Source organism: Scyliorhinus torazame, chromosome 13, assembly GCF_047496885.1.
Source record: "Scyliorhinus torazame isolate Kashiwa2021f chromosome 13, sScyTor2.1, whole genome shotgun sequence".
In the NCBI taxonomy this organism is placed as follows: domain Eukaryota; kingdom Metazoa; phylum Chordata; class Chondrichthyes; order Carcharhiniformes; family Scyliorhinidae; genus Scyliorhinus; species Scyliorhinus torazame.
This window is the reverse complement of record NC_092719.1, coordinates 73,744,021-73,771,929: the sequence shown is the minus strand read 5'-3', so window position 1 is coordinate 73,771,929 and position 27,909 is coordinate 73,744,021. Positions and strand designations below refer to the sequence as shown.

The following is a 27,909-nucleotide window of genomic DNA, read 5'->3' as shown; positions in this document are numbered from 1 at the left end:
GTCAGACTCCCATCTTGCACCCTTGATAAGCTTTATTTCATTCACAACTTTGCCGCCCATACCTTAACTCACACCAAGTGCTGTTCCCCTATCACCCCTGTGCTCACTAAGCTACATTGGGCCCCAATTAAGCAATGCCTCAGTTTTTAAATTGTCAATGTTGTTTTCAAACCCATCTATGGCCTCGCCTCTCCCTATCACTGCAAATCCCTCCAGCCCTACAAACATCCAGGTTAACAGAGCTACTTCAATTCTGGCTGATTTTAATCACTACACTGTTGGTGGCTGTGTCTAGATCTGCCAAGGGTAAAAACTGTAGTAATCTCTCACTAAAGCTCTCAGCATCTCTATTTCTCTTTCATAGAGTCATAGAGGTCTACAGGACAGAAAAGGCCCTTTAGTCCATTGCATCTGCACCAGTCAAAAACAACCACCTAACTGTTATATTCCCATTTTCCAGTGCTTGGCTCATATCCTTGTATGCCTTGGCATCTTGCCGTTGTGGAGAGGCTTGAATATTCTGTTTATCCCGAGAGCAATGCCGTTGTGACTCTTAAGTGCCAGGCAGGGTGACCCATGATGGTAAGGTTGGAGGGGAGGAACCAGACAAAACGCAGTCCAGAACCAGTCCTTAGTGGCGGATTGGGCGGAAGATACTCATATGGTATCCCTGGTCATCGAGGTTCCCTTGCCACTGGAACTGGACCTACTCTCTGTCAAGGACCATGTGTCTGCTGGTGTGCAACGGCATGTCCACTTTAAAAAATGTCCCACACCAGACATCTACCTCGAGGAAACCAGCACATGCCCCACACAAACAAGCCCTGCGGTGATCAGTGAGAGCTGATGGTGACAGGACCGTGAGATCTGGTAGTCCCTAGCTTCAGACCAGCACGTAGGCGTTGGAGTTTAATTCAGTCATCTCGCTCTTGGAATAGGAACAGGAGAGTGTTTTCTCAGCTTTCTATCCACCCTGCTCACCCTGCATGGGGAAAGGGCTAGAAAAGGTGCCCTAAAAATAGTCTGTTCCATCCTCAATCTGGCTGGAAAACTGCATTCAGTAGGCTGCGGTCAGAAAATCAAAGTTAAACTGACTTTTGGAACCTGGAATGTACATACCCTCATGAATAATGCGCGAAACAATCAACCAGAAAGGAGAATTGTCCTTGTTGCCTGATGCTGCTGCCCTGCAAGAGACCCAAAGAGCAGGAGAAAAGCAGCTGAGAGAAGATGATGGTCTTTACACCTTCTTCTGAAGAGGAAAACCCCGAGGATCATCCCAGGATGCATGGAATTGATTTTGCCATCAAGGCTCTCAGAGGTCACTGTCAACATCAATGAGCGCCTCCTGACTCTCCGTGTACAACTTGCCAAGAACCAGCTGGCAACGGTCGTGAGTGCCTACGGCCCAACTCTTGATGGCAATGATGAGTCCAAAGATGGCTTCTACTCCACTCTGGACACCATACTCTCCAACATTCCTAAGGAAGATAAGATCATCTTCCTTGTGGTCTTCAACATGAGGATTGGAAAAGACTCCCAAATCTGAAAAGGATATTGCAACTCCAATTGGGTTCTCCTACTCGCCAAATGTGCAGAACACCAGCTTGTCATCACTAACACACTGTTCCGCCAAAAAAGCATGTTGAAGGGAGTCAGGATAAGTGAGTCATCTTTTGGGTGGCAAGATGTGACTAGTTGAGTGCCACAGGGTTCGGTCCTTGGGCACTAACTATTTACGATATATATTAAAGATTTGGATGTCGGATAGAATTTTCAGATGACACTAAAATAGGTGGGATATTAAGTTGCAATGAGGAAATAAGAAATGCTGCCCACTGCTCGACAACTTCAAGAGAAATGTCAGGAGTAACATCAACCACTCCACATGGTCTTCATCGATCTGTCAAGGCTTTTGACTCAGTCAATCGGGAATTGCTATGGAAGATCCTGTCAACAGTCAGCTGTCCAGAAATGTTGTCAACATCCTCCGACTCCTCCATGGCAAGGTTTCGGTGATAGTCGTCATTGATGGAAATGAGACAGAAACGATTGAGGTCAAGACTGGAGCCAAGCAGGGATGTGACATCAACCCCAACCTTTTCTCCATCTTCAGTGCCACTATCCTTCACCTTGTCAAGAGCAAGCTTCCCAGTGGAGTGGACATCATCTATATGATGGACGGAAAATTTTGCAACCTCAACCTATTGAAATCCCAAAAGACAATGCCACTGATATCGCTTGTGGAGCTGCAGAACGCAGATGACATTGGCATCTTTGCTCTCTCAGAAGATAATCTCCAAGCCATGCTTCACACCTTCGTGGAAGCATACCAAAGAATCAATCTCAGCCTCAACCTTAAGAAGACTCAAGTCCTTTACCAACCCACCCCAGGGCAAGGTTTGGTCTCTCCCTCCATCGCGATCAATGGAAAAACACACCCGAATGTGGAACATTCCCCATAGAGGGAGTGCAGCAAAGGTTCACAAGGTTGATTCCTGGGATGCAGGACGGCAGGGTTGTTGTATGACGAAAGATTGGTTCGAATGGGCCTGTATTCACTGGAGTTTAGAAGAATGAGAGGGGATCGTATTGAAACATGAAATGCTGACAGGGATGGACAGTGGATGAAGGGATGTTGCTTACTCTGGCTGGGGGGTGAGAATAAAGGGCCAACGTCTCAGGATATGGGAAAGACCATTTACGTTTGAGATGAGGAGAAACATCTTCACTCACGGGGAGGTAATCATGTGGAATTCTCTACCACAGAAGGCTGTGGAGGCCAAGCCACTGAAATATTTAAGAAGGATATAGATAGATTTCTCGGGCTGGATTCTCCGTTTTTGGGACTGTGTCCCCACGCCGTCGTGAAAACTGTGGTCTCTCACACCAGGACAACTGGTGTCTAAAGGCCACAGATTCACAGTCTTGCAGGGGGCTAGCAGGCAGCTGTTGTGGAGCTCGCAGCTCCAGCTGCAGATATGGCCCCCCGCACTTCAGAGGCCGCGCATGTGCACGGCGGCGGCCTTTCCTCTAAGGCTGACATTGCATCCAATCCGTGAGCGCCTCCTTAAGAAGGGGCTGGTTTAGCACAGTGGTTTAAACAGCTGGCCTGTAATGCAGAACAATGCCAGAAGCGCGGGTTCAATTCCCGTACCGGCCTCCCCGAACAGGCGCCGGAATGTGGCAACTAGAGGCTTTTCACAGCAACTTCTTTGAAATCTACTTGTGACAATAAGCTATAATTATTATTAAGAGGTCTAAGGGCAAGAGTCTTTGATGATCGTGATATCCGTGCTAATACCAATATCCTCATATACAAAGCAGTCGTCCTTCCAACTTTTCTATATGGCTCAGAAACATGGACCACATACAGATGTCACCTCGAGGCCCTGGAGAGGTACCATCAACGCTGCCTGAGACGGATTCTCCACATCAGCTAGGACGACATGCACACTAACACTAATGCCCTTTAAGGAGCCAAGAGGACAAGCTTCGAGGCCATGATCATCCAAAACCAACTCCGCTTGGATGGCCAAATACTTAGTCTGCCAGAGTCCCGGCCTCCAAAGAAAATCTCTGTTGCCCAGCTCAAGGAAGGCTCCTGAACAAGAAGTGGACAGAGGAAGTGTTATAGCCGGCCCGGATCCCACTGGTTACCCCATGTTCCTTGGGGATATGTGCTTCCCCAATGAGGGGGGTGGAGAGGCGGGACATGCATTAGCTTTGCAGCTGTATAAATAGAGCTGGCCAGTATGGTGCAGAGAGGGAACCAGTAATGAACTACTGGTGCTGTGTACATATTGTTGTAAATAAAGTTACTTTCTGTTTGACTCTACAAACTTGTGCTGGATTTTTCATGGCCCTCACAAAAGGAAGCACTTCAAAGGCACTCTGAAGCCTTGGGCGGGATTCTCCAACCCCCTGCCGGGTCGGAGAATCGCCGGGGGTCGGTGTGAATCCCGCCCCCGCCAGCCTCCCAATTCTCCGACCGCCCCAAAAGTCGGCGAGGCGTGAATCGCGCCGCCCGCCTCGGAGAATGGCGGGGACCGGCGCAACGCTCTGGACCCCGGGGCTGCCTGAATTCTCCCGGCCGGATGTCCCGCCGGCGTGACCACGGATCAGGCTGGCGTAAATTAAACCACCTTATATAACGGCGTCAACCAGTGTTGATGGTTGATGCCGTACAGCGCGGAGGTAGGTCACAGTGTGGGGTGGCCGCAGGAGGAGTGACGGCGTGGCCGCACTCTGTGTGTGTGGGGGAGCGGGGGTTGTGGGGGGGGGGGGGGGGGTGAGTGTGGCGGGGGGTGTGGGGGGTGTTGGGGGGAGTGTGTGGGGGGTGTGGGGGGTTGTTGGGGGGAGTGTGTGGGGGGTGTGGGGGGTTGTGGGGGGGGTGAGAGGGGGGGTGAGAGGGGGGGGTGGAGAGGGAGTGAGGGCGAGTGCCGGGTGGGGCGGGAGAGAGTGAGTGCCGGGGTGAGGGCGAGAGCCGGGGTGAGGGCGAGTGCCGGGGAGGGGGGGAGAGGGCGAGTGCCGGGGAGGAGGGGTGAGGCCGAGTGCCGGAGTGGGGGCGAGTGCCGGGGTGAGGGCGAGTGCCGGGGAGGGGGGGAGAGGGCGAGTGCCAGGGAGAGGGTGGGCGAGGGCAAGGGAGTCATCCGCCTGGCCAGGTGCCAGCTTCCAACAGTCGCGCCCATGCAACCCATGGCACCTGGCTGCGGGGGGGGGGGAGGGAGGTACGGGCAATGATGACATGTCGTCGTTCCCCCCCCCCCCTTGCAGGCCGTCATGTTTTCTGATCAGCCAGCGATGTTGGCCGCCGTGGCAGCAGCCGCTCTTCTACATGCTGCCATGGGGGAGGAGGAGGAGCGTGCCAGGGAGGTGGCAGGCTGCCGCAGAGGAGCGTGCCTCAGAGGGGCAGGCAGCAGCCGCCCAGGCTGGAGCGCCGCCCGCCCGGCAGGACAAGGAGGAGGAGGAGCAGGGGGAGCACGAAGAGGAGGAGGAGCACGAAGAGGAGGAGCACGAGAAGGAGGAGGAGCATGAGGAGGGGGAGGAGGAGGTCATGGCACGACGGCGACTGAGATGCCCGAGGAGGCCCCGTGTGTACTGGCCAAGCTCGTCGTACCAGGACCTCACGGACCTGGCATGCAGGAGGAGACTCCGGAGGAGCCGGGAAACCGAGGCACACATCTGCCACCTGATGGCACACCTGGCACCACGTGGCACTGGGGGAGGACACCCTCTCCCCGTGTCCGTCAATGTTACGGTGGCCCTGAACTTTTATGCCACGGGGTCATTCCAGGAGCCGAGTGGGGACCTGTCTGGCATCTCGCAGACATCGGTGCACTGGTGCATCCGGGCAGTGACAGACGCCCTTTATGCTATTGCGGACCGCTACATCCACTTCCCTGTGGACCGGGCCAGCCAGGATGCCCGAGCCGTGGGTTTCTCTGCCGTGGCCGGGTTTCCCATGGTCCAGGGCGCGATCGATGGGATGCACGTCGCCGTGTGGCCACCTGCGGATAACAGGGCCGTGTTCACCAATAGGAAGGGGACCTATTCCATGAACATCCAGGTGGTCTGCGACCACCGCATGATGATCCTGCACGTCTGCGCCCGTTACCCGGGCAGTGTACACGACTCATACGTGTTGTCGCGGTCATCCATCCCCGGCATGTACGAGGGATGCCACCCCCGGCTGAGGGGCTAGTTGCTGGGCGACAGGGGTTACCCGTTGCGGTCGTGACTGATGACGCCTATACGGAGGCCACAGAATGACGCGGAGAACAGCTACAATGATGCCCATGTAGCGACAAGGGGTGTGATAGAGAGGTGCTTTAGCGTGCTCAAAATGCGTTTCAGGTGCCTGGACCGCTCTGGGGGGGCCCTCCAGTACCCGCCAGATAGGGTCAGCCGCATCATTGTGGTGTGCTGCGTCCTGCACAACATAGCCCAGCAGAGGGGCGATGTGCTGCAGGCAGAGGAGGGGGGAGTGGAGGAGCAGCAGGAAGAGGCGCAGTCCTCCCCAGATGAGGGGGATGGGGGCAATGGTCAGGGCAGACGGGCTGGACATGGGCGGGAGGCTGCCCACCGTTACTGGCTGGGCCAGCGGGCACAGGACAGGCTGATAGCCGCCCGGTTCTCTGACTAGGGGGCGTGGGAATCGGCGAGTATGGGCACATACTGCACACCATGGCGACATCCGACCACCCTCACTCCCCCACCCACCCACCACCAACACCCTCACCTCCCCCCCACCCACCCACCACCAACACCCACCCCACCCGCATGCACACCACCCCTCCGTTGCAGATCCACCTGCGGCACGACGGCCGGGCTCACACGGTCGCTGGTGGAAGCGTGTCTATTGCAGGCCATGGAGGATGATGACAACCCGCTCTGCAATGAGCTCCTGGCTCCACATCGTTGGACGATGTCTGACCCGTGGCCACAGTACCACCATCCACCCGGACCATCCCTGCATGCGGCCGTGACACTGCAGCGCACGGTCCTGTCCTCTGCCCGGGGGGATGGCGAAGGCGGCAGGGGGAGGGGAGGGGGGGGGGTACACTCACCTGGGGCCGACGTAAGACCACCCCTCACACACACAGTGGCGCTCAACGCACCCGACACCCCCGCACGCTTCGGACAGAGCACAAAGGCAGATTCTGTCGGTGTGACAGTGATTTTAAGAACAAACAGTCCATACACGTGCCCTATCCCCTATAACTCGCCTGTGCCCTGCAGCTGTGCCAACTTACTCAGTGTCTAATCTTTTGGCCTTACGGGCCCTTTGACTACGCCTAGGTGGTTCTCCAGATGGTACAGAAGAACTGGAGGTGGACTCCTGCAATTCCTGCACTGTGACTCGGGATCCCTTTGGCGGCCGTTTCCTGGGGCGTCCTGGCCTAGGTGGGCCAGGCTGTGGCTCGGGCGACTGGGATGTCGAGCTGCTAGCCTGTCCTGCCCATTGCCCACCAGAGTCTCGCCAACACTAAGGACATTCAAATGGTCATTGGATAGACATATGGACAATAAGGGAATAGTGTAGATGGGCTTTGGAGTGGTTTCACAGGTCGGTGCAACATCGAGGGCCGAAGGGCCTGTACTGCGCTGTAATGTTCTATGTTCTATGTTCTATGTTCTAGATGCACCTGGGACGGAAGGGGGAGAGTCTGAGGTGCTGCGGTGTTCCGGGACCTCCCCTAGAGGGGGACCCGGGATGGGCCCCAGCACCTCCTCCTCCCTCGGGGTGCCCGATGGCCCCCGGGCCTCGACATGGGTCAGGGGTGCGAATGGACCGGCCATCCGATGCCCCCCCCAACACCTGGCGCTGCCAGTCCTAGAGGCCCACGCTGGTATCGACAAGGGTCTGCAGGTTTGCAGCCATGGAGCTCAGGGAGTTGGCCATCCCTGTCTGTGTCTGGGCGACGCCGGCCAGCACATGGGCAAGGGCGCCGATGCCCTCAGCGATGGCCTGCTGATACAGGGCTACGGCATTGAGCGCCTCTGCCATCTGCCGCTGGCTCTGGCTCAAGGCTTCCTGTGAGAGGGCAGTCATGTCCTGGGCCACAGACGCCGCCTTCACGGAAAGCCCCAGGCCTCGCATCCTGTTCCCCATGTCTGACACCGTCGCACCCATTGCCTCCACCGCGGACGCCATCCATGCGGTTTCGGCCTGGGTGGCACATATGACCGGCACCACTCCCAGCTCCTGGATGCGGGGCGCACTCCTCCACCTGCGACTGCAGCTGCTGCAAGCCAGCCGTCGCCCTCTTCGTTCATCCCAGGTTCGGTGGTTGCATCGGGTCTATGGGTGGGTGTGGTAACTCCAGGAACCCGGGACCCGTCTGGGCGGCAGATGTTTGTCTGCGCCAGGATGCCCTCTGACCTCCCGGCCCATCTGCTGCTCCTACCTCCACCTGCTGTACCGGGACGGCTGTGTTATGCGCACCAGTGAGTGTATCAGACGCCTCATCATTAAAGTGCCCAACCGAGGTGAGTGTCTCTGCGATGGTGGAGGGTGTTGAAGACAGCAGTGGCGTTGTGTCGTGAGCATCGTCCGATTCAGAGTCCATGGTCCCCTGGGGTGGCGGTTCGTCTCCACCCGTCCACTGTCTGTCAGTGTATTTTGGTGTCATGTGTGTCAGTGTCCCGGGTAGGGGTGTCATGTGTGTCAATTTCCCGGGTAGGGGTGTCCTGGGTAGTGGTGTCCTCCTGGGTAGGGCTGTTCTGGGTAGTGGTGTCCTGGGTAGGGCTGTCCTGGGTAGGGCTGTCCTGGGTAGGGCTGTCCTGGGTAGTGGTGTCCTGGGTAGGGCTGTCCTGGGTCGGGGTCTCCTGGGTAGTGGTGTCCTGGGTAGGGCTGTCCTGGGTAGGGCTGTCCTGGGTAGGGCTGTCCTGGGTAGGGCTGTCCTGGGTAGTGGTGTCCTGGGTAGGGCTGTCCTGGGTATGGCTGTCCTGGGTAGGGCTGTCCTGGGTAGGGCTGTCCTGGGTAGTGGTGTCCTGGGTAGGGCTGTCCTGGGTAGGGCTGTCCTGGGTAGTGGTGTCCTGGGTAGGGCTGTCCTGGGTAGGGCTGTCCTGGGTAGTGGTGTCCTGGGTAGGGCTGTCCTGGGTAGGGCTGTCCTGGGTAGGGCTGTCCTGGGTAGGGCTGTCCTGGGTAGTGGTGTCCTGGGTAGTGGTGTCCTGGGTAGTGGTGTCCTGGGTAGGGCTGTCCTGGGTAGTGGTGTCCTGGGTAGTGGTGTCCTGGGTAGGGCTGTCCTGGGTAGTGGTGTCCTGGGTAGGGCTGTCCTGGGTAGGGCTGTCCTGGGTAGTGGTGTCCTGGGTAGGGCTGTCCTGGGTAGGGCTGTCCTGGGTAGGGCTGTCCTGGGTAGGGCTGTCCTGGGTAGGGCTGTCCTGGGTAGGGCTGTCCTGGGTAGGGCTGTCCTGGCTCAGCTGCGACGGGGGCCTGTGGCTGCCCCCCTCGACGCTGGGTGTCACACGCCTGCGTTGCCGCATCCACACGAGACGGGGTTGCGTCTCCCTGTTGCTCCGGGCCTGTTCCTGTCTCATGGCCACCCAGGGGCATTGTGTGGGCATCGCATGGTGGAGGGGCCGGGCCTGTCCGTGTCGCGTGGACACCCTGGGGCGTCCTGCGGGCGGTCGGCATCCGCGGGGATGGGTGCCTTGACATTTGGTCCTGCAATACACAACACAGCATGCATGGTTAGACATGCAGGCGGTGATAGGGGGATATGGGGGAGGGGGTATATGGGGGAGGGGGGATATGGCGGATATGGGGAAGGGGGATATGGGGAGGGGGATATGGGAGAGGGGATATGGGGGAGGGGTGATATGGGGAGGGGGGATATGGGCAAGGAGTATATGGGGGATATGGGGAGGCGAATATGGGGGAGGGGGGATATGAGGGATGTGGGGGAGGGGGGATATGGGTGATATGGGGAGGATATGGGGGATATGGGGGAGGGGGTTATGGGAAAGGGGGATATGGGGGAGGGGGGATATGGGGGAGTGGGGATATGGGGGATATGGGGGAGGGGGGATATGGGGGAGTGGGGATATGGAGGATATGGGGGAGGGGGGATATGGGATATATGGGCGATAGGGGGTATGGGGAGGGGGATATGGGGAGGGGGATATAGGGGATATGGGGGAATGGGGGATATGGGGAGGCGGGATATGGGGAGGGGGATATGGGGGGTAGGGGGGATATGGGGAGGGGGATATGGGGAGGGGGATATGGGGAGGGAGGATATGGGGGATATAGGGGAGGGGGGATATAGAGGAATGGGGACGTGCCGTAGGTGTCTCACTTGGTGGGGTGCCCCCGGCCTCTGCATCGGCAACCTCCCGGTCCTCGGGCCCACCTGCCAGTTCCAGGGTCCTCTCCTCATGAACGGTGAGTGGTCTCTCACCAGCTGTGCCCCCTCCAGTCCTCTCACGCTCCCTGTTGTTGTGTGCGCGCTTCTCCTGTGGGGGGGCGGGCGGGTGGGTGGCAGGGATAAAGGGCAACAGTGTTTGACAGGCATATAAATGCAGTCCAGCGGGTGCGTATATTGGCAGAGGTGCGCAGCACATTAGGGTTAGGGTTAGGGTTGGTTGCACCTGGGGGTGTGCCGCACATTGTGGGGGGGGGGGGGGGGGGCGCGGTACTCACCCTGGCTGCCCTGACGAGGTCATTCACCTTCTTGTGGCACTGGACGCCTGTGCTTGGTGTCACAGCCACAGCGCTGACGGCCTCTGCCACCTCCCTCCACAGGCGGCGGCTGAGGCGAGGGGCGACCCTGCAGCCGTGTCCGGGGTACAGGGCCTCCCTCCTCTCCTCTACTGCGTCCAGGAGCGCCTCAATGTCGCGCTCCTGGAACCTCGGTGCTGCGTGGCGGGCGGCCATTTTGTCGGGTCTCCTGGGGTGGGGGGGGGGTGCGGTGTCTTTTGTGCTGTGACGCCGGCTGGCGCCGATGACGCCGCCGCGAATGGCTTCACATCGCTACTAGCCCATTCGTGGCCGGAGACTTTGCGCCGTTTGGGGGGGACCGACGCGGGAGTGATCCGCGCCGTTTTTGCCGCCGGGTCCCGACAATCGCGCCGATTATCGGAGAATCCCGCCCCTTATCTCAAGAAATGCAACATCGCCGTCAACACCTGGCAGGCCCTTGCTCAGAAGAGACCTACTTGGAAGAACCTCCTGATTGAAGGGACAGAATTCTTCGAGGTCACCTGGAGGCAAGAGGAGGCCCGGAAAAGGAGACTAAGAAAGGAATACCAGTGATCGAGACACCAAGGACCGGTCCCAGCTCCCGGAAACACCTGCTAAGTGTGCAGTTGAAGATGTAGCTCTAGGATCAGGCTCAGCAGCCATGCAAGAAGCCATGACCAGTAACACAGAGTTTCTTAGGTCAGTAATCGTACTCGTTAGCGAGTGATCGCTGAAGAAGAGGCATCGCAAGGGCACATCTAAATGCTTCTTAAATGTTCCTAATGGCGTGAGACACGTGTGGTCTCACCAGTCGGGAACTCGGCGTGACGGCTGCGGACTCAATCCAGCGTCGCCACAGTCAGGGGAGGGCCGATCCGCGGGCAGGGGGGACATTATTCGGGGTTGGGTGCACTGTGGGGGGGTGGTCCAGCCGCAGGAGCAGACCAAACGGGGGGCACTATTTTGTGGGCCTTGGCCGCGGGCTGTGTCCGCCATGTAGTGGCAACTGCAGGCTGCCGCCGTGCGCATGCGCAGCCACGGACCCGACAATTCTCCAGGGCAATTCGGCAGCTAGAGCCGGGTGCTCTATGCTTCCGTCATGCTAGCCCCCAGCAAAACAGGGAATCGGTGGCCGTTTTGCCTCAGTTTTTCTGGCGTAAAATGGCACCATTCCCACACGGGCGTCCCAGAATCGGAGAATCCAGCCCCCTATATTCTGGAATATTGAACTGCCAATACTGCTCCTCTCAACAATGTCTTAGTGACAGCAATGACATCATACTGGAAGGACTGTCCCTGTTGATTCCCTGATTCCCCATTTCTTTTACTTTGATGTTTTTCATTTCATTTCATATTGTTTTTGATCCATGGATATTTAATGGACATATACATTCAAGTCGAACAGAGGAACGAATGAACTCAAAGGTTGCAAAAGTATACTATGCTATGAAGATTTAAACTTTCAACAAAATAACTCAGACTTTCTGGCACCCCAGAGATCGGATGAATTTAGTTTGATTGGCTGGTTGTTGGCCAATGGATTGGCCAAAGACTGTATTCTGCCCGGCAATGGACAGTGATTGGCTTCAGCCATGTGGGAGGTTTTCAGAGGACCCAGGAAGATAACAAGAACTCTCCTGAGCACTGAGAGAAGAAGCTGGGAGTTTCTCTCTCTCTCTTTCTACAAAAAGGTTTCTTGCCTGCTGGTTTCTGAGACTGCAGAGAAGTCTTGAGATCCTGATGAATCTACAGTGAAAACCATTAGTCACTGAAAGCAAGAACCTCCCCCAACTGAAGGATATACACAAAATAATCAAACTGGAAGATGTCTATCTGAAACAAATACTTTTATTCTTTTACACTTAGTTTTATTTTTCTTTCCACCCCTCTTTCCCCTGTATTTGATTATCTTGTGAGTGTGGAGGGTGGGGTGATTTAAAGAGGGGTGGGTGAGAATTACATAATAGTTAACCAGTTGTATTTTCTGTCTATTTAATTATAGTTATTGTTATTAATACAAATTAATTGTGTTTAAATTTACAAGCCTAGTGACCCTAGTTATTGGGCAGACAAAGACTCTCTAAGAATTGATAGATAATTCCAATTATGTTGTGACTCTCGGTCAAGTGGGGCTGGAATTGACTGCACACTAGCCCAGGGTGTCATAACAATGCCCCTTTTTATAAATTTCTGCCCTCAACTCATCTGCCTTGTTCGTCAGACTCCTTGCATTAAAATAAATACCATCCAACCTTGATAAACTCCCTTGTGACTTAACTGGCCTATAACGTCTATGCCTTCCTGACTCATTTGCTGTCTCTTCTAATTTTGGCTGTGCATCTCCTCCCACTGAACATTCTCTCAGGATCCCACCCCCCTGCCAAGTTAGTTCAAACCGTCCCCAACAGCACTAGCAGACCTTCTTGCAAGGGCACTGGTCCCATTACGGTTCAGGTGCAACCATCTATCTTGTACAGTTCTCACCATCGCCACATTTTATTTACTAATGCTCTTGCAAAGTGTCTTGGGATGTTTTCTACATTAAATACATAATTAAATGCACGTTCTTGTTGTTGGTATTGTTATGGCACAAAACAAGATTGTGGAACATCATGGAGCTCAGGGGATGCAAATGTAACATTATTTTTATCGACATTCTCAAGGTTTTCAACCTGGTTCCTTAAGCCGTCTTCATGAAGAGCCTGGAAGTACACTGCTGAATTTTCTCTTTAAGATACAGATGTGGATTAGTATCAGAAAAGGAGTGAGGTAAGATTGCCCATTGCCAGCCATTCTATTCAATGTTTTCACATGTTGGATGGCATTTTAAATAATGATTTTCATGCGTCTGCTTGAGGAATTTCTGAAAAAAGCATGCCTCATGCAAAGATGATTTTCTGTTGCTAGTTAATTTGTTTTGGAATCGGCTGTCTTCCATTTGTCATCTTGAACAAGAACCTAAGTATAAGGATACGGCGTGAGGCGGCCTGAAATATTTGCATGGGTCCAGAGGGCATCTTGGAGATAATGTTTAGATGATATAAGGGTGTCTGCTTTGACAGTTCATTCATATCAATATCAGAGGACTCTGAGGATGCCATTTTTAGTTAAAGACATCATTGGGAAAGAGAAAAGGCATTCTTGCCTTCAGTGACGGCAATTTTAGTTATCAAAAGAGTTTAAACTTCTGAGAAGATCTCTAAACTGTTCTCCTTCTTGAGTTTGAGTTCTTAGGCAAGAAATCTAAAGCTTTTTTTGAGGCCTTGAGATCCAGGTCCAAGCTCAGGCATGGCATTGTGGAAAAAGGAAATAGTCACAGGAAAGAAGGCTGAAAGAGAGCCCTAACTAGGCCCATCACCCTTCCCTTTCCCTGTAACCCCACCTGTTTGAATAGTAGGGGGCAATTTAGCATGGCCAATCAGCCTAACCTGCACATCTTTATACTGTGCAAGGAAGCCTGAAAAACTCACGCAGGCCCGGGGAGAAAATGCAGACTCCACACAGTCACCCAAGGTCAGAATCGACCCTGGGTTCCAGGCGCTTCTAAGCACTGTGCCACCGTGCCATTTTGCTGACTTTCTTTGCATGAAGATTTTCATTAAGTTGGTGATGCGTAAGCTTGGAGTGTGACAATAGGCTTGGACAAATATAACGTCAAAATGGCATGTCTTGAGCTGTCCTACTTAGCTCCATCATTCTGGAGGCAGACCCCTCCCAAATAACTGAAGAATATGTTAGGTATTGGGACCGCGGCGTCTGGAGGTGCTAACTGAGACTAACTATATGAACATGTATGCCCCTGTCAAAAATATTCATGCTCCATGTGTTGCAGAATCAATCTCCAACAGGTAAGGTAAAGCCGTCATAGTCCCAGGTGACCAGAGGCTGCTTTCCCCTTTGAGGGGGAGGGCTGACTGCTGGTGATTTAACCTCAGGCAAAGGGCAAGGTTTAGAAGGTTGACATTCATGAATAACCTTAGCCAGTACAGGAATTGAACCCAGGATGCTGGTCTTGCTCTGCATCATGCATCAGCTGTTTAGCCAAATGGGCCGCAATCTCCAACACTGGTACCATGGATATAGTACAATATGGGTCCATTCTGGAGTCATGAGATTGTTTCGATGAGCTGTACCTCCTGCTGCTGCTCCAGGACAATTCTTGCTTCCTGCTGTCAACTTAGTGAGTGCTCAGATTCCTTCTTGCCTGATAACCTATTAATCCATATCAGTCTGCCTGCTCCAGTCAAAGATCATCCCATTCCTGTTCATCTACCTCTATCAGGTTGATAAATGACCATCAGGTTTGACTCACCAATGGGATCTGAAAGGGTAGACGGTCACTGGGGCTGAGATACTTCTCAATTGACTTCAGACACCTTGAAAACCAGCATCTTAAGGGCTAGGGTGATCCTAGTTAGGCAAACAGCATGAAGCTTGCCCTTACAGTGTGCTGACTTTAATTGGTTACACTCTGAGACTATTTCTGTTTACATTAGTGTGTCACTAAGCCTCAAAGTTCTCTTTGTGTTTATATAGGTGGGGTGTATCCTTCAAGGTAGGGAGAGAGTATGTCAAACCAGACGAATGGGTAGCATCGGCACACATTTCAGAGTAGTTTTGTTCGGAAATTCCTGAGCATCACAATTAGTTTCTTCACATATCATACACCTTACTGACCAGAAACATACATTTTATGCTCCTCTCACAATGGTACGGACATAGAAATTCAAATATAGTCCAGCTTTTTAAAAAAATTCTCAATATTTGTCTTTAATAGATTCAAAATAACTTAGTTATTACAATTAATTCATGTAGTACCAGCAGGTTTCTTTAAATTAAAAACATGCAGGGAACTTCATACATCGAGCAATGAACCTGATCATATCCATACTGTCGTTCCAAAGCACTACGAGCCAGGGACAGTGAAGCAGGACACCACTGCTTGAAACTTCTAAAACTGCATTAACATCCTCTACTGATGTTGGAGCTACAGAAAGAATCTGCTAACTTTTAAGAAAATGGCCCTGGAATGCTCTTGAGTTCTAGCGTTGGAGATAACTGAAGAGTTCTCTGCTGTACAGCCCCACGGTGTCCCTTTTGCCATAAGTGTTCGATCCCACGTTTGTTGGCATGTAGAAGGCACCCAGCTTATTGTTGGAACGACTCAGAAAGTCTGCCAGACGTTGCGTCACACAGGTGGCAGTGTTGCACATCCTCTTTTTCACATGAATGCTGCAAGAGTAAAGAAGAGTGAACAATAGGCTCTGTTAGGTTGGCTGCTCTTTGTGGTACAGGGGAGCAAGATAAAAGCTCTAGCTTATTCCGGAGGTCCAGTGAGAAAAATGTCATTGTAACTCTGATTCGAATGCATCATGGGAACTTTAGGAATAGGCCTGGGTCCTCAAACCTGTTCTGACAGTCAATTAAATCAAGGCCTATCTGTACCTCAATGCCATTTACCTGTCTTTGCTGCTCTTTGCCTTAATACTGTAATACTCTTACCTAACAAAAATATCTATAAATCGTAATTGAAACCTACAATTGTTCCAAGCTCCATAGACTTTTAGAGAAAGAATCCTAGATTTCTAATGTCTATTATGCAATAAAAACACCTCCTAATTTCCCTCCCAAATGCAGACAAGTTTCCAAATCTTATGTATAGATTGTATATAAGAGAAAATGTTTTGGAAATGTCAAATGTTTTTGGAAATAACCAACTAATAAGTCAAGCACTTCCTAATTCTGCCTGGACGAGTTCACCTCCAGCAACGACAAAACAACCTGCTTGATTGGCAACCCATCCACAAACGTTCACTCCCTCCATCACCTACGTAGAGTAGGAGCAGAGAGTATCATCTGCAAGATGCATTGCAAGGACTCACCAAGGCTCCTTAGGCAGTACCTTCCAAACTTATGACCACTACCATCTAGAAAAACAAGGAGAGCAGATGGGGACACCACCACCTGGAAGTTCCCCTCCAAGCCACTCACTTGGAACTATATCCCCCTGGGTCAAAATCTGGAACTCCCTACCTAACAGCACTGTGGGTGTACCTAGATCACATGGACAGCAGCGGTTCAAGAAGGCAGCTCACCATCATCTTCCAAAGGGCAATTAAGGATGGGCAATAAATGCTTGGACTAGCCAGCACGCCTACAACCTGTGAATGAATTCTTAAAAGTTATGAAACTGTAAATTAAACAGTAAGTCGGACAGCAATATTGCCAAAACATCAGCTCAGTTGCAGAAGGGAAATATTGTTAAGAATAATATCGTATGAAAAATGTTATTAATCCAGAATGAAACCTATAGCTCTTTTAAGACAATATTAGCTGGGTTTCTTCCCACTCGGCTTCTGCAAACCAGTGTCTGATAGTTAGGTTAGTCCTAGCATGTAAGCATTTAACAATATTTTACAGGGGCAAGTTTATAAGGATCTGTATAATGTAATTTTATGTGGTTTTGGAAGTTCAAGATTAAATATCTTTTTGTGATCTAGATTCAAAAATATTAGCTAGTATTTCAAAATTGATTTTTAAATCACTATTTCTTTCATTCGCACATTTGCCATTTCCTATCAGCCGAGAGGATAAGAATCTAAGCTGGATGGAGCTGCACAAGCCCCATGAATAGTGAACACAGATTTTGTACTATCCAACAGGATAATACAAGTATGGCCCAAAATGACTACAAGACCCCTGCCACAAGATGAAACGAAGCCACTATATCCAAAAATGCACCTGCAGATTGCACCCAAAAGCGACAAACAGGCTCTAGTCACTAGCAGCCTCATGGCATGGATGTTTCTTTTCCAACAAGGTGAGCACAGTGCTAGGCCCTCAGGATAATTAGCCAACTAAGAAGATCCAATTTAAAGCCAACCTTCAAGACCTACAATCAATCATTACTTGTACCACGGCCAGCCTTATCTCCCTGTCAACATCAAATTACAAGATAATTGTGTATTAGAAGGCCTTTCAACACATCTTATTTCAACTACTTTGAACGATACAAGTGTCCCCATTTTGGAATCCAATTATTTCTTAACAATGTTTCTGCCTCCTCTATCCTGGGAGTATTCATCATTCTTTGTATGAAAAACTTCCTAATACAAGGCTGGCCTTATACCAATCTGTGCCCACCCGTTTTCTCTCATCTAGCACAATCAAGTTACCAACTGGATATTTGCTTTCTAGGTGAGAAATCTTAATGCATAAATCAGACTTCTGAAGTGAAGGGTGGGACGTCCTGGCCTGACAACGATGGGCAATGCCGCGGGTGGGATGGAAATATCTGGAGAGCTGTTAGAAGTCCAAATTTTCCTGTTCCACTGGCGACAATGTCAGGCTGGAAAATCCCTTCAGAGGAGTCAATCTTGTGGCTCCATTGACTCCAATGGTCTTTCCTGGTGTCTTGAGGTTGAACATCATACATTATGGTATGCCTTCCTCTAAATGGCACTCTGCTGGTTTTGTTTTTATGGTAAGAAGTCTTACAACACAAGGTTAAAGTCCAACAGGTTTGTTTCAAATCACTAACTTTCGGAGCACTGCTCCTTCCTCAGGTGAATGATTTTAGGTGTTTGTTTTTATAGTTCAGCACTCGTTTCATTTTGTTGGTTCTGAACCTAACTTTTCTGCTTCATGGACTGAATAAAACACTGGGCAAAATTCTCCACCTTGCAATGGTGTAAACACAAACTGCAACCAGGCAGAGAATCGGGTGTCCGGCTAAAACCGAGGTCCGCACCCGGCGCCGATTTGGGCACCGTGCTCCCTCGCTGGTGTTGATAATCAGGTTTGTGCCCCGTGCTAGTAGGGGCATGCAAAACCAGCATTGGTTGGTTGTGATTAACGAGTTGGACATAGTAGCCTCCGCCCTTCCGCGATGCTCCACTCCTCTCAGGCGGAAGTCTCGCAGGTGTGAATTACTACATGTATCTACAAATGGGGACTGGGCGCCATTGCTGTGGAGGGGGAGCGGGAGGCTAAATAAGCACTGAAAAACCCTTGAAAACTGTTGGGCTTGCTGGGGGAAAGTTGCCCAGACCAGGGGCACTAGGGGTGGACTTGGTGCCAAGTCCGCAGACTTGGGGTGACCCCCTCGGGGTCGGGGTCAGTCCGCCATTGCTGCAGTCTGTCTGTTAAATGTGCCCCTTTGGTGCTGCTTCCAGGCTCCTGGCTGCTCACACTGCTGAGTGCTGCCTGTGTCCTTTAAATGCTCAGAAGGGCTCTAGTCATCTAGGAACCCACCCAATCTCAATCTGCCCCTCTGGACACCATCATACCCAGCTGTATCATCAAAAGCCAAACTCAATCAGGGGCCAACCAGGTGTTGGCACATTCTGCCCCATTGAAGAGGAAACAGGGGATCAGCTGAGCGACTCCAACCAGAGGATACCTGCACCTCAGTCCACAGAACCCTCTCTGGTTCTCTGCCCCTCTCAGGGCAGAGGCCTCACGAGTGACCCCTACTATTCTGATCTCCAGCTGTCTCCTCCTCGTGAGACTGGCAATATGACTATCTCTGTCACCAACTCCCAGGCAGTGTTCAGGAGGGCAGGCTTGAGTCTGCGGCCTACGCCAGAGAATAGGGTTTCCCTCCATTCCTCACTGGGTTGGAGCTGGGGTCCACCTCGGACCCCCGACCTCAGGGGGCAGGTCTTCTCTGAACTATCTTGATGGCTGCAGTGAGTGTGTGGTAAGAGAAGCTCTTGATAACAGCTCCAGCTGCCAGGCTCTTTGGCGCTAACTTCGGCCCTGGTGGTTAGAATGCCTGTTGGGCTGGGAATTGCTTGGAATATGCGCAGCAGAGTGCGGGCCCATTAGCCGGTCCTGAATTGCTCCAGAAATAGCGCCCCCAATGAGAACGTAAAACGCATGCATTTCAGTACTGGCGTCAACACTTAAGGTGGGATTTACCGACCAACCCGCCTCATGTATACGGCGATAGGGGCGGCCTCGAGCGGGCTGTAACGACCCGCTGTTGTCAGTGGGAAATCTATTCGCTGGCATGGGACTGGAATATCCCGCTGGCGGGAACAGCCAGTACATCGCGCCCTTAGTCTCCCAAACGGAGAATTTCGCCTACTGTCAGATTACAAAGGTCTTTATAAAAAATATCAACCACTTCACAAATGTTTTCACTTTTCTGATTTTGTATCATTAAAGATGATCATGAGACAGGAACACTTCTGCGACATAATTGCAATAAAGCAGCTTGAAAATCAGCAGTTACTTTATTATCCCCTTTATTATGTCAGAACACTACCAATTTCTTCTATTCTTGTTTACCCTGCCTCCCTTAAATTGCACCTTGAAAATGGGGCTGAGAGTCACCAATCATAAACAGTGACAAGCAGATAAGTAAATCATGCTTCTCAATAGTATAAATTGAAACAGCCTAAAACCTGAGGTTAGAGTGTGAGTTTGAAATGACCCATCATTCACACATGTGGCAAAGTGGGCAGTGAACTGTCTCTGAGCCAGATGCTTCAGTTCAAGTCCAGGTTCAGGACTTGATGGTCAAGAAAGGTGCATTCATAGCACAGCCAAATAGGTTGAGTGTTAAAAGCAAATTGCAGCGGATGCTGGAATCTGAAACAAAAACAGAAAATACTGGACATTCTCAGCAGGTGTGGAGAGAGATGGGAGCCTATGTTTCAGAGTCTGGATGACTCTTTGTCAAAGGTGGTGTAAGTCGAGTATTAACCTGCAATTCCTTCCAACACCCACTAATGGCAGGTTGTGAGAGCGGGAGAGATTGCTGGTCAGTCATGTGATGGAAAGAACATTGGAGGCTCTACCCAACACTTCATAGCTCCAGACGTACAACATACATGTAAATGTGTATGTTGCCATAGCAACTCGGAACAGCTGAGTGAATGATAACCCACAACCACCATTCAATAAAATGAATATCTCAGAATGAATGACTCACATTGAACATATACAGTGAATAGTAAATGTATCACAATTGTATTGAAGCACTTCAGAGTGCAACTTAAGTGCAACTATTTAGATAACTTCAATACCATTTCACCATTTGTAAATATTATTTTGTAATGTGTGTAATGTTTCTTTGACTGTATTGAAGCATTTCAGAGTGCAACATGATGTATGTGGAAACCTGAATATTTTTGTGCTTTCTGTGATGGCCACTTTGAAAAGTTTGTAATGTTCTTTCAGATATTTTACGAATAAAGTATAATTTTCCAACAAACATGATCCTCCGGTTGTCCCTTAATTTGTTCCAGTTATTTGTTGCCCTGTCTTATCAAAAGGCAGCAGCCATGTTACAAACACAAATCTGCTGCTCCGACCCTATTCAATCAGTGTTAATACATGTACAAATGACTGAATCAATATTATAATTTTCTATTAATATTTTGTTAGTCATCAGCATTCATTTCCTTAACCCTGAAGTTTAACTTTCCTTTGTTTGCATTTCTGACCATGGACGAGCGTTGAAAGTTCACAACTGACCCAAAGCTCTGACGAAAGATCAGTGACCTGAAAAGTTACTTTCTCCAAGGGTGCTGGTTGACCTGTTAAGTATTTCCAGCGTTTTGTGCATTAATTTCAGATTTCCAATATCCACAGTATTTTCCTTTTGTGTAACTGCTGTTCTAATATTTAATTTTTTGAGAACGAGGTTTGAAATTTTAATTGCAGTCTTTGAAAACTAAGCTGTATTAATATTAGATGATTAAAAAATCAGAAGATGAGAATGCTGACATGATCAGGAGAAGCTGCTCTCTAGGAAGGAAGTGTAAATCTTTCTGTTCTGCTTTCAAGGATGAAAACCCGAATTATCTCTCAAATTGTCAGACATGTGATACAGGCGGTCAGCTCCCTGGCCTCTCCATGATTCGAACTGGATGTAGAACTGAAGATGGGGCAGCACGGTAGCACAAGTGGATAGCACTGTGGCTTCACAGCGCCAGGGTCCTAGGTTTGATTCGCCGCCGGGTCACTGTCTGTGCGGAGTCTGCACGTTCTCCACGTTTCTACGTGGGTTTCCTCTGGGTGCTCCGGTTTCCTCCCACAGTCCATAGACATGGAAGTTAGGTGGATTGGCCATGATAAATTGCCCTTAGTGACCAAAAAGGTTAGGAGGGGTTATTGGGTTATGGGGATAGGGTGGAAGTGAGGGCTTAAGTGGGTCGGTGTAGACTCGATGGGCCGAATGGCCTCCTTCTGCACTGTACGTTCTATGGGATTGATCAACACACAAACAAAGGTTTGATAGTGACTTCCTCTTCTTCAGGGGGTTAGATAGGGTGGACAGTGAGAGCCTTCTCCCGCGGATGGAAATGGCTGGCACGAGGGGACATAGCCTTAAACTGAGGGGTAATAGATATAGGACAGAGGTCAGAGGTAGGTTCTTTACGCAAAGAGTGGTGAGGCCATGGAATGCCCTACCTGCAACAGTAGTGAACTCGCCAACATTAAGGGCATTTAAAAGTTTATTGGATAAGCATATGGATGATAATGGCATAGTGTAGGTTAGATGGCTTTTGTTTTTTGACTTCCCATGTCGGTGCAACATCGTGGGCCGAAGGGCCTGTACTGCGCTGTATCGTTCTATGTTCTATGTTCTTCTACTGTTTTGTCTTTAAAAATCAAGATTCTTTTCATGCATAGAATTCAAATAATTAAATACCAGAAACAATCTATTCGACCCAGCTGACTTAATGGGTGTTTTTATGCTCCACTTGAGCCTCCTCCTGCATTACTTTATGCGACAGTACTAACATACCCTTCTATTCCTTTCTCCCTCATACATCAATCTATCCAGCTTCTCCTTAAAAATATCTATACTATTCATCTCAACTTCTCCCTGTAGCAGTGAGCTTCATTTTCTACCCACTCTATTACAGTCATTGCTCCCGAATTCCTTACTGCATTTATCAGTGAAGATCCTACATTTACGATCCCTAGTTTTGGTCTCTCTGATTACTGGAAACATTTTCCCTCTATCAACCCTATTGAACCCCTTCATAATTTTAAAGCCCTCTATCAGGTCACCCCTCAGCCTCCCTTCTTCTGAAATAAAAATAGCTCCAGTCCGTTCACCCTTTCTTGGTAGTTCTAAACTTTCAGCTCTGGTATCATCTTTTAAAATCTTTTTTGGACGTTGGTGCCTCTTTTACCCTTCTGCAATAAGGAGACTGGAACTGTACACTGCACAGTGTTAACATTCCCTGGCCTCTCTTCCTTGTCTTTCTTACTAATATACTTATCTTTTATAGTTTCACTGTGATGATGTGTCTTTTCTTTTCTCTGACATTTGGTGGCCTGCATTTTACGTTTGGTATCTCAGAATTTCAGCACCTGCAGCTCTTTTCATGTCTGAACAAGTGTTCAGGATACTCAGTGGTGGGGTAAAGCCAGTCACTTGGACTATTCCTGCCTGGGATCAGGCAATGTGTGGTGAATAGTACCTCTTTGCTTTGAAGAGCTCTTCCATAGGTAAAGCAGCAGACCAGCTCAATAAGGCCCTCTTCCGCAGTGCTGGGGCCAACCAAGAGTTCCATTCAGGGGGCACAACACCTTGGCTTCTAGAGGGTGCAGATAAATGATTTTGTAAGGAACAATAAACATGATAAGAAAAAACACCAGCAAACATGCCCTTTGGGATGTGACTAGGGGAGCAGTGTATTCTAGCTTTGGTTACTTCCAGGCTTGACTTTTCCAGTTCTCTCCTGGCTGGCCTTCCACCCTCTGTAAATGTTAACCCAAAACATTTACAAAACATATTGTAAGGCGCACCAAGTCCAGTTTACCCATCACCTCTGTGATCCCAGGCCTAAATTTTGACGTTCTTACCTTCATGTGTAAATAACTTCCATGACATTGCCTCTCCCTATCTCTAGACTTATTTTGGTTCTACGATCCTCTGAGAACTGGTGTTCCTCCACCTGTGGCATATTGTGAATTCTCTTCTTCCTGCACCATATCATTGCGCAGTCTTGTCGTCAATTGTCAAGACTCTAAACTCTGGAATTGCTACCCCCCCAACCCACCCCCATCCAAACATTGCTTCCTCTCCACCTCTCTCTCCTCCTCTCATAAGTCATAATACATACCTCCCCAATTGAACATTTGGCCAACTTTACCAATGCATCTTTCTTAGACTCAGTGTCAACCTTTGGCAGATTGCTCTCCTGTGATGCACCCAGGAGTGTATTACTATATTAAAGGCGCTGTATAAGTCCTTATTTGTGTGACATACCAATGTTACTTTTTCAGTCACTAGATTGTTGAACATTGCATAATGTTCTGATCAGAGCTCTTGTTGGATTAAATAAAGATTCTTACCTGAAGTTTAACAGAACTTAAAATGTAAGTATAATGCACTGAAATATTTACTCTCTCAACGACATGAGCACATCAGCCCAAAATTTTGAAAGATATTTTGTCTTGTTGAAGACAACGACAAAACAGGTAACTGTGCAGATTACAAACACATCTCCCAATTTCCCCCATCCCCATTCAGCCCAGATTTCCTGGCCATAATGAATCAAGCTCAATGGTGACTGTTGTCACTGTCCTGTTAACCCACCTACCTTCCAACACTGGAGCTGTCTTCCATTTACAGGAACATAACCAGCTCGCTTTGTGCTCTTACAGTGGACCTGTACTTATGCCCCTTGCTGGCACCTGTTTTCACTATTATGTGCATCAACTGAAGTCACATCCAGAACTTTGTTTAGGTTTGATTTATTTTGACGAATGTTTAAATCTAACACATCCACCCAACAGCACCAACAAAAGCTTGCATTTTCTATAGCACCTTCAACATGACACAATGTCTCAAGGCACTTCACAAATGTCTTACCAATCAAAATTTGACAGTGAGCCACAGCAGAGATGGAGGGACAGCTAGTCAAAAGCTTGGTTAGAGAGGTAAGGTTTAAGGTGCATCCTACAAGAGGGAGTAACGGTAGAGATGCAGAGAATTTCAGAGCTTAGGGGAAAGGCAGAAAGACAGCTGAAAGCACGGCTGTGAAGTGGTGAAACGATTAAAATCAGGGGATGCTCCAGATGCCAGAATTGAAGGAGCAGAGAATGCGAATAAAGCTTGTTGGGGGTTTTATATGAATAGCCTACCCAAATCCATTATATGAGCAAATACCCCATGTGGCCTGGTCACACGTTTACGTGGCGGACCTAATGAATGTAACATCTTGCGTATTTACTATATGTCAACACGGTATTCACTGATTAAACGTGAAATCAGATTGGAAACAGGGAAAGATAGAAGGCATTTGCATTTATATAGCACCATTCACGACCTTAGCATTTCACATCCAACAAACCACATTAAAGCCTCAGCTCTGAAGAAGTCATACGGATTCAAAATGTTAACTCTGTTTACTCTCCACCGATGCTACCAGACCTAATAAGCTCGTCCAGCATTTTCTGTTTGTATTACAGTAAAACTTTTGTTATCAGGCATGTTGGGGAAATGGGTGGTACCGGTTACCGAGGAGTTACATTACTCCAGACATAGGGCAAGGTGTGTCATAGCACAATAGCCAAAAAATGATTTCATAATTTTAATGTAAAATCTAAGATTTACTACATTATTATCATTTTTAAAGAATACATTATCTGAACACAGAAAATGGTCACTTTTAAAGATAAATCGAGCCCTCAGAAATCCAGACGGTAGAGAATTCAGCTTGCTGGAAATCCGGATAACACAAAGACTACTGTGCTTTCAAAATGGACCAGCTAATTTACAGACTGATAAATAGTAAGCCCCCTAAAAAAAAAGCAATGAGATAACTGACCAGATAACCTGATGTAATAATGTTGGTAAATGTTGGCCAGGCTGTGGAGGAAGAACCTTTAATCTTGGGAATATTTTACACCCACCTGGGAGGACAGACAGGGTTTAAACTCTAAACTCGCAAAGGGCAGCACCTCTAACAGTGAAGCACTCCCCTCAGTATTGCACTGCACTGGAGGGTCAGCCTAAGGTTATGTACTCAAGTGGCAGCAGGGTAGAAATTGGAAAGATGATCTTCTGACTCTGAGATGAGGGCGCTACTGATGAACTCAGGCTGGCATAAGGAGGAAGGTGGAAAGATTGAAACAGTCCTTATAACTACTGATTTTAAAACGAGGAAATATTTCGCCAATTGTCTCGCTGGCAGACGCTCTAATAATCTGGATGCTCTACAATACAGAAACCCTCACCACTGGGCTGATACCACACCCCATAAAGCATTTTGGGATATGAAATACCCACAGCTAAAACAGAAATATAAAAGCTCAGTTGCACTAGTACCTTCACAATATAAACATTATGACAGCGATGGTCTCACAACTCTCATCCGGAGTGGCTTCGTCCAGCACAGGTTTCCCGCCGTTGAATTCCTACATCTTTTGTTTCATTCTAACCGATCACCCGAACTGCTAACTAACTGCTAATCCGAGCTGTAAGTTTATATATTTTTTTAAATAGGGAAACATTTACCCAGCTGAAGACATCAATCGCGCATTATTAATCCTGATCACTCGCTGCTCAAGTTATTTACCTGTGAAAAGAGTCACGGCAGGTAAGTTTTTTTTAAAAATAAAAGAAAATGAATGAATGGTTCTTTGCACATGCACAAACCTGCTCGGGGCAGCTTGCGACCCGTCCAAAGAACTCAGGGACACGGAGGCGATAAGGAGGAAGGTAGAGAGTTTCAGACAGTGCATGATTTTCTGGTACCTGTAAACGAACACACACAAAAGGAAAGTTGAGCCGATATGTTCATCCAGTCTTCTTCCTGCTGTAAGCATGAGGTTGCAATTGGGTTAGGTTGCATTAGGTTGCAGGTCCCTGCTGCAACCATCCAACCAAGTTTGTTAACCGTTTAAATAAAAATAGTTAGCCACTTTGGCCGAAGAGTTTTTGTTTATTGTCTTTGTCTATTTCCCGATTGCAGACCATGTGGGACCAGCCCCTCCAACTGCACCAACACTTCAAATCCTGTCAGTTTCTCAAACTGCTGTTGTCCAAAACACACCAAAAACAAAACCCCAACCATTCTCGTTCAAATCCCCTAATACGACCTCGAAAGGGAAACATACAAGTTTAACTTTCTAATCATTGACACGCCTGCAATACGTGACGCGCGAACATTTTTAAATTTAATTTTTAAAAAGAAAAGTGATTTAAAGTCTTCAATAATTCTTCCCCCTTGAGGAGAGAGCCCAATGTGAGGATTCGAGTTGAAGACAGCATGTTGAAAAATGGGAACAATTTCGATTTGAAAGTGTTACATTCCTGCGTTGGAAGCTCTCCACTTACTTTTCAGTTACCTCGGCGTCCTTCTCCCTGATAACCGGGTTCAGCAGAATTCAAAAAGTCCTGTGGATGCTTGGAGTTTGCTTCCTGGCAGCTGGCTGTGTGTTGCCTCTCTCCCTCTCTCTCACCCTTTGTTTCTTATTGCTGGCGGTTAATTCTGCTTCTTATAAAGCCCAACACCTCTCAGTGTCTTTTTTTTGACGTCAGCCTTACCGTGGAGATTTCCAGTTCGGAAAACTCACTTTGATCAATTTCCCCCCCAAACATAAATGCAGGGCAATTGCTCAATGCCCCCGCCCCGGTCACAAGCCAGGCGTTAAATCATCAACAGCAGTGTCGACAGACAGGGATATCACTACGTCAGTCCAAAATAGAGCAATCTGTGAAATCTATCATTCACTGCAACTCAGCATCTGATTCATAGAATTCCTACAGTGCAAAAGGAAGCCATTCGGCCCTTCGAGTCTGTACCGACCCTTTGAAAGTGCGTTCTACCTAGGCCTACTCCCCCGCCCAATCCTGTAACCCCATCTTACCCGCACATCTTTGGGCAGCCGGGCAATTTAGCATGGGCAGTCCACCTAACCTGCACATCTTTGGACTGTGGAAGGAAACCAGAGCACCCGGAGACAGAGAGAATGTACAAACTCCACACAGACAGTCACAGAATTACAGTGCAGAAGAGACCCTTTGGCTCATGGTGTCTGCACTGACACATGAAAAACACCTGGACTATCTACCTACCAAATCCCATTTGGCAGCACTTGGCCAATAGCCAAAGCCGGAATCGAACCCAGGTGTCTGACGCTGGGTGGTAGCAGTGCTAACCACCGTGCAGAATTAAACCTTATAGTGTTACCACCATGGTCAACTCTTCTGAAGCAGCACCAAAGCCACACCAATTCTTTGGGGGGGGGGGGGTGGGGGGGCGGTGACTGCAACCAACTGGTTCAGTCACAGCCCTTCCTATTCCAAAGTAGGATACTCTGCAGTAAGTTGCAGTCTCACTGTCGGCATTGTTTCATTGCCTGGCTGTCCCTAGAAGATAGACAGGTAGCTTATGTTGTCCTCTGTCCTGTCGCCAAGATTTAGAACATAGAACATTACAGCGCAGTACAGGCCCTTCGGCCCTCGATGTTGTGCCGACCTGTGAAACCACTCTAAAGCCCATCTACACTATTCCTTGATCGTCCATATGTCTATCCAATGATCATTTGAATGCCCTTAGTGTTGGTGAGTCCACTACTGTTGCAGGCAGGGCATTCCACACCCTTACTACTCTCTGAGTAAAGAACCTACCTCTGACATCTGTCCTATATCTATCTCCCCTCAATTTAACTATGTCCCCTTGTGCTAGACATCACCATCCGAGGAAAAAGGCTCTCACTGTCCATCCTATCCAATCCTCTGATCA

General features: G+C 49.3%; 1 protein-coding gene across 3 annotated transcripts; it reads right to left on the bottom strand.

The window, feature by feature from the left end:
- Positions 1–14,948: 14,948 nt before the first annotated feature.
- LOC140387709 (islet amyloid polypeptide) lies at positions 14,949–26,805 on the bottom strand. 3 transcript variants are annotated; one of them, XM_072470882.1, is made up of 4 exons: positions 26,499–26,805; positions 25,818–25,916; positions 22,633–22,749; positions 14,949–15,418 (listed from the first exon to the last, which is right to left on the bottom strand). In XM_072470882.1, exons 2-4 carry the CDS (start codon positions 25,901–25,903, stop codon positions 15,229–15,231), a joined length of 393 nt encoding a protein of 130 aa, XP_072326983.1. In that variant the 5' UTR covers positions 25,904–25,916; positions 26,499–26,805; the 3' UTR covers positions 14,949–15,228. The 3 variants fall into 3 exon arrangements, with proteins under 3 accessions (XP_072326983.1, XP_072326985.1, XP_072326984.1); XM_072470884.1 differs by lacking the exon at positions 26,499–26,805 and adding an exon at positions 25,677–25,737; XM_072470883.1 differs by lacking the exons at positions 25,818–25,916; positions 26,499–26,805 and adding an exon at positions 25,917–26,132.
- Between the last annotated feature and the right edge of the window lie 1,104 nt (positions 26,806–27,909).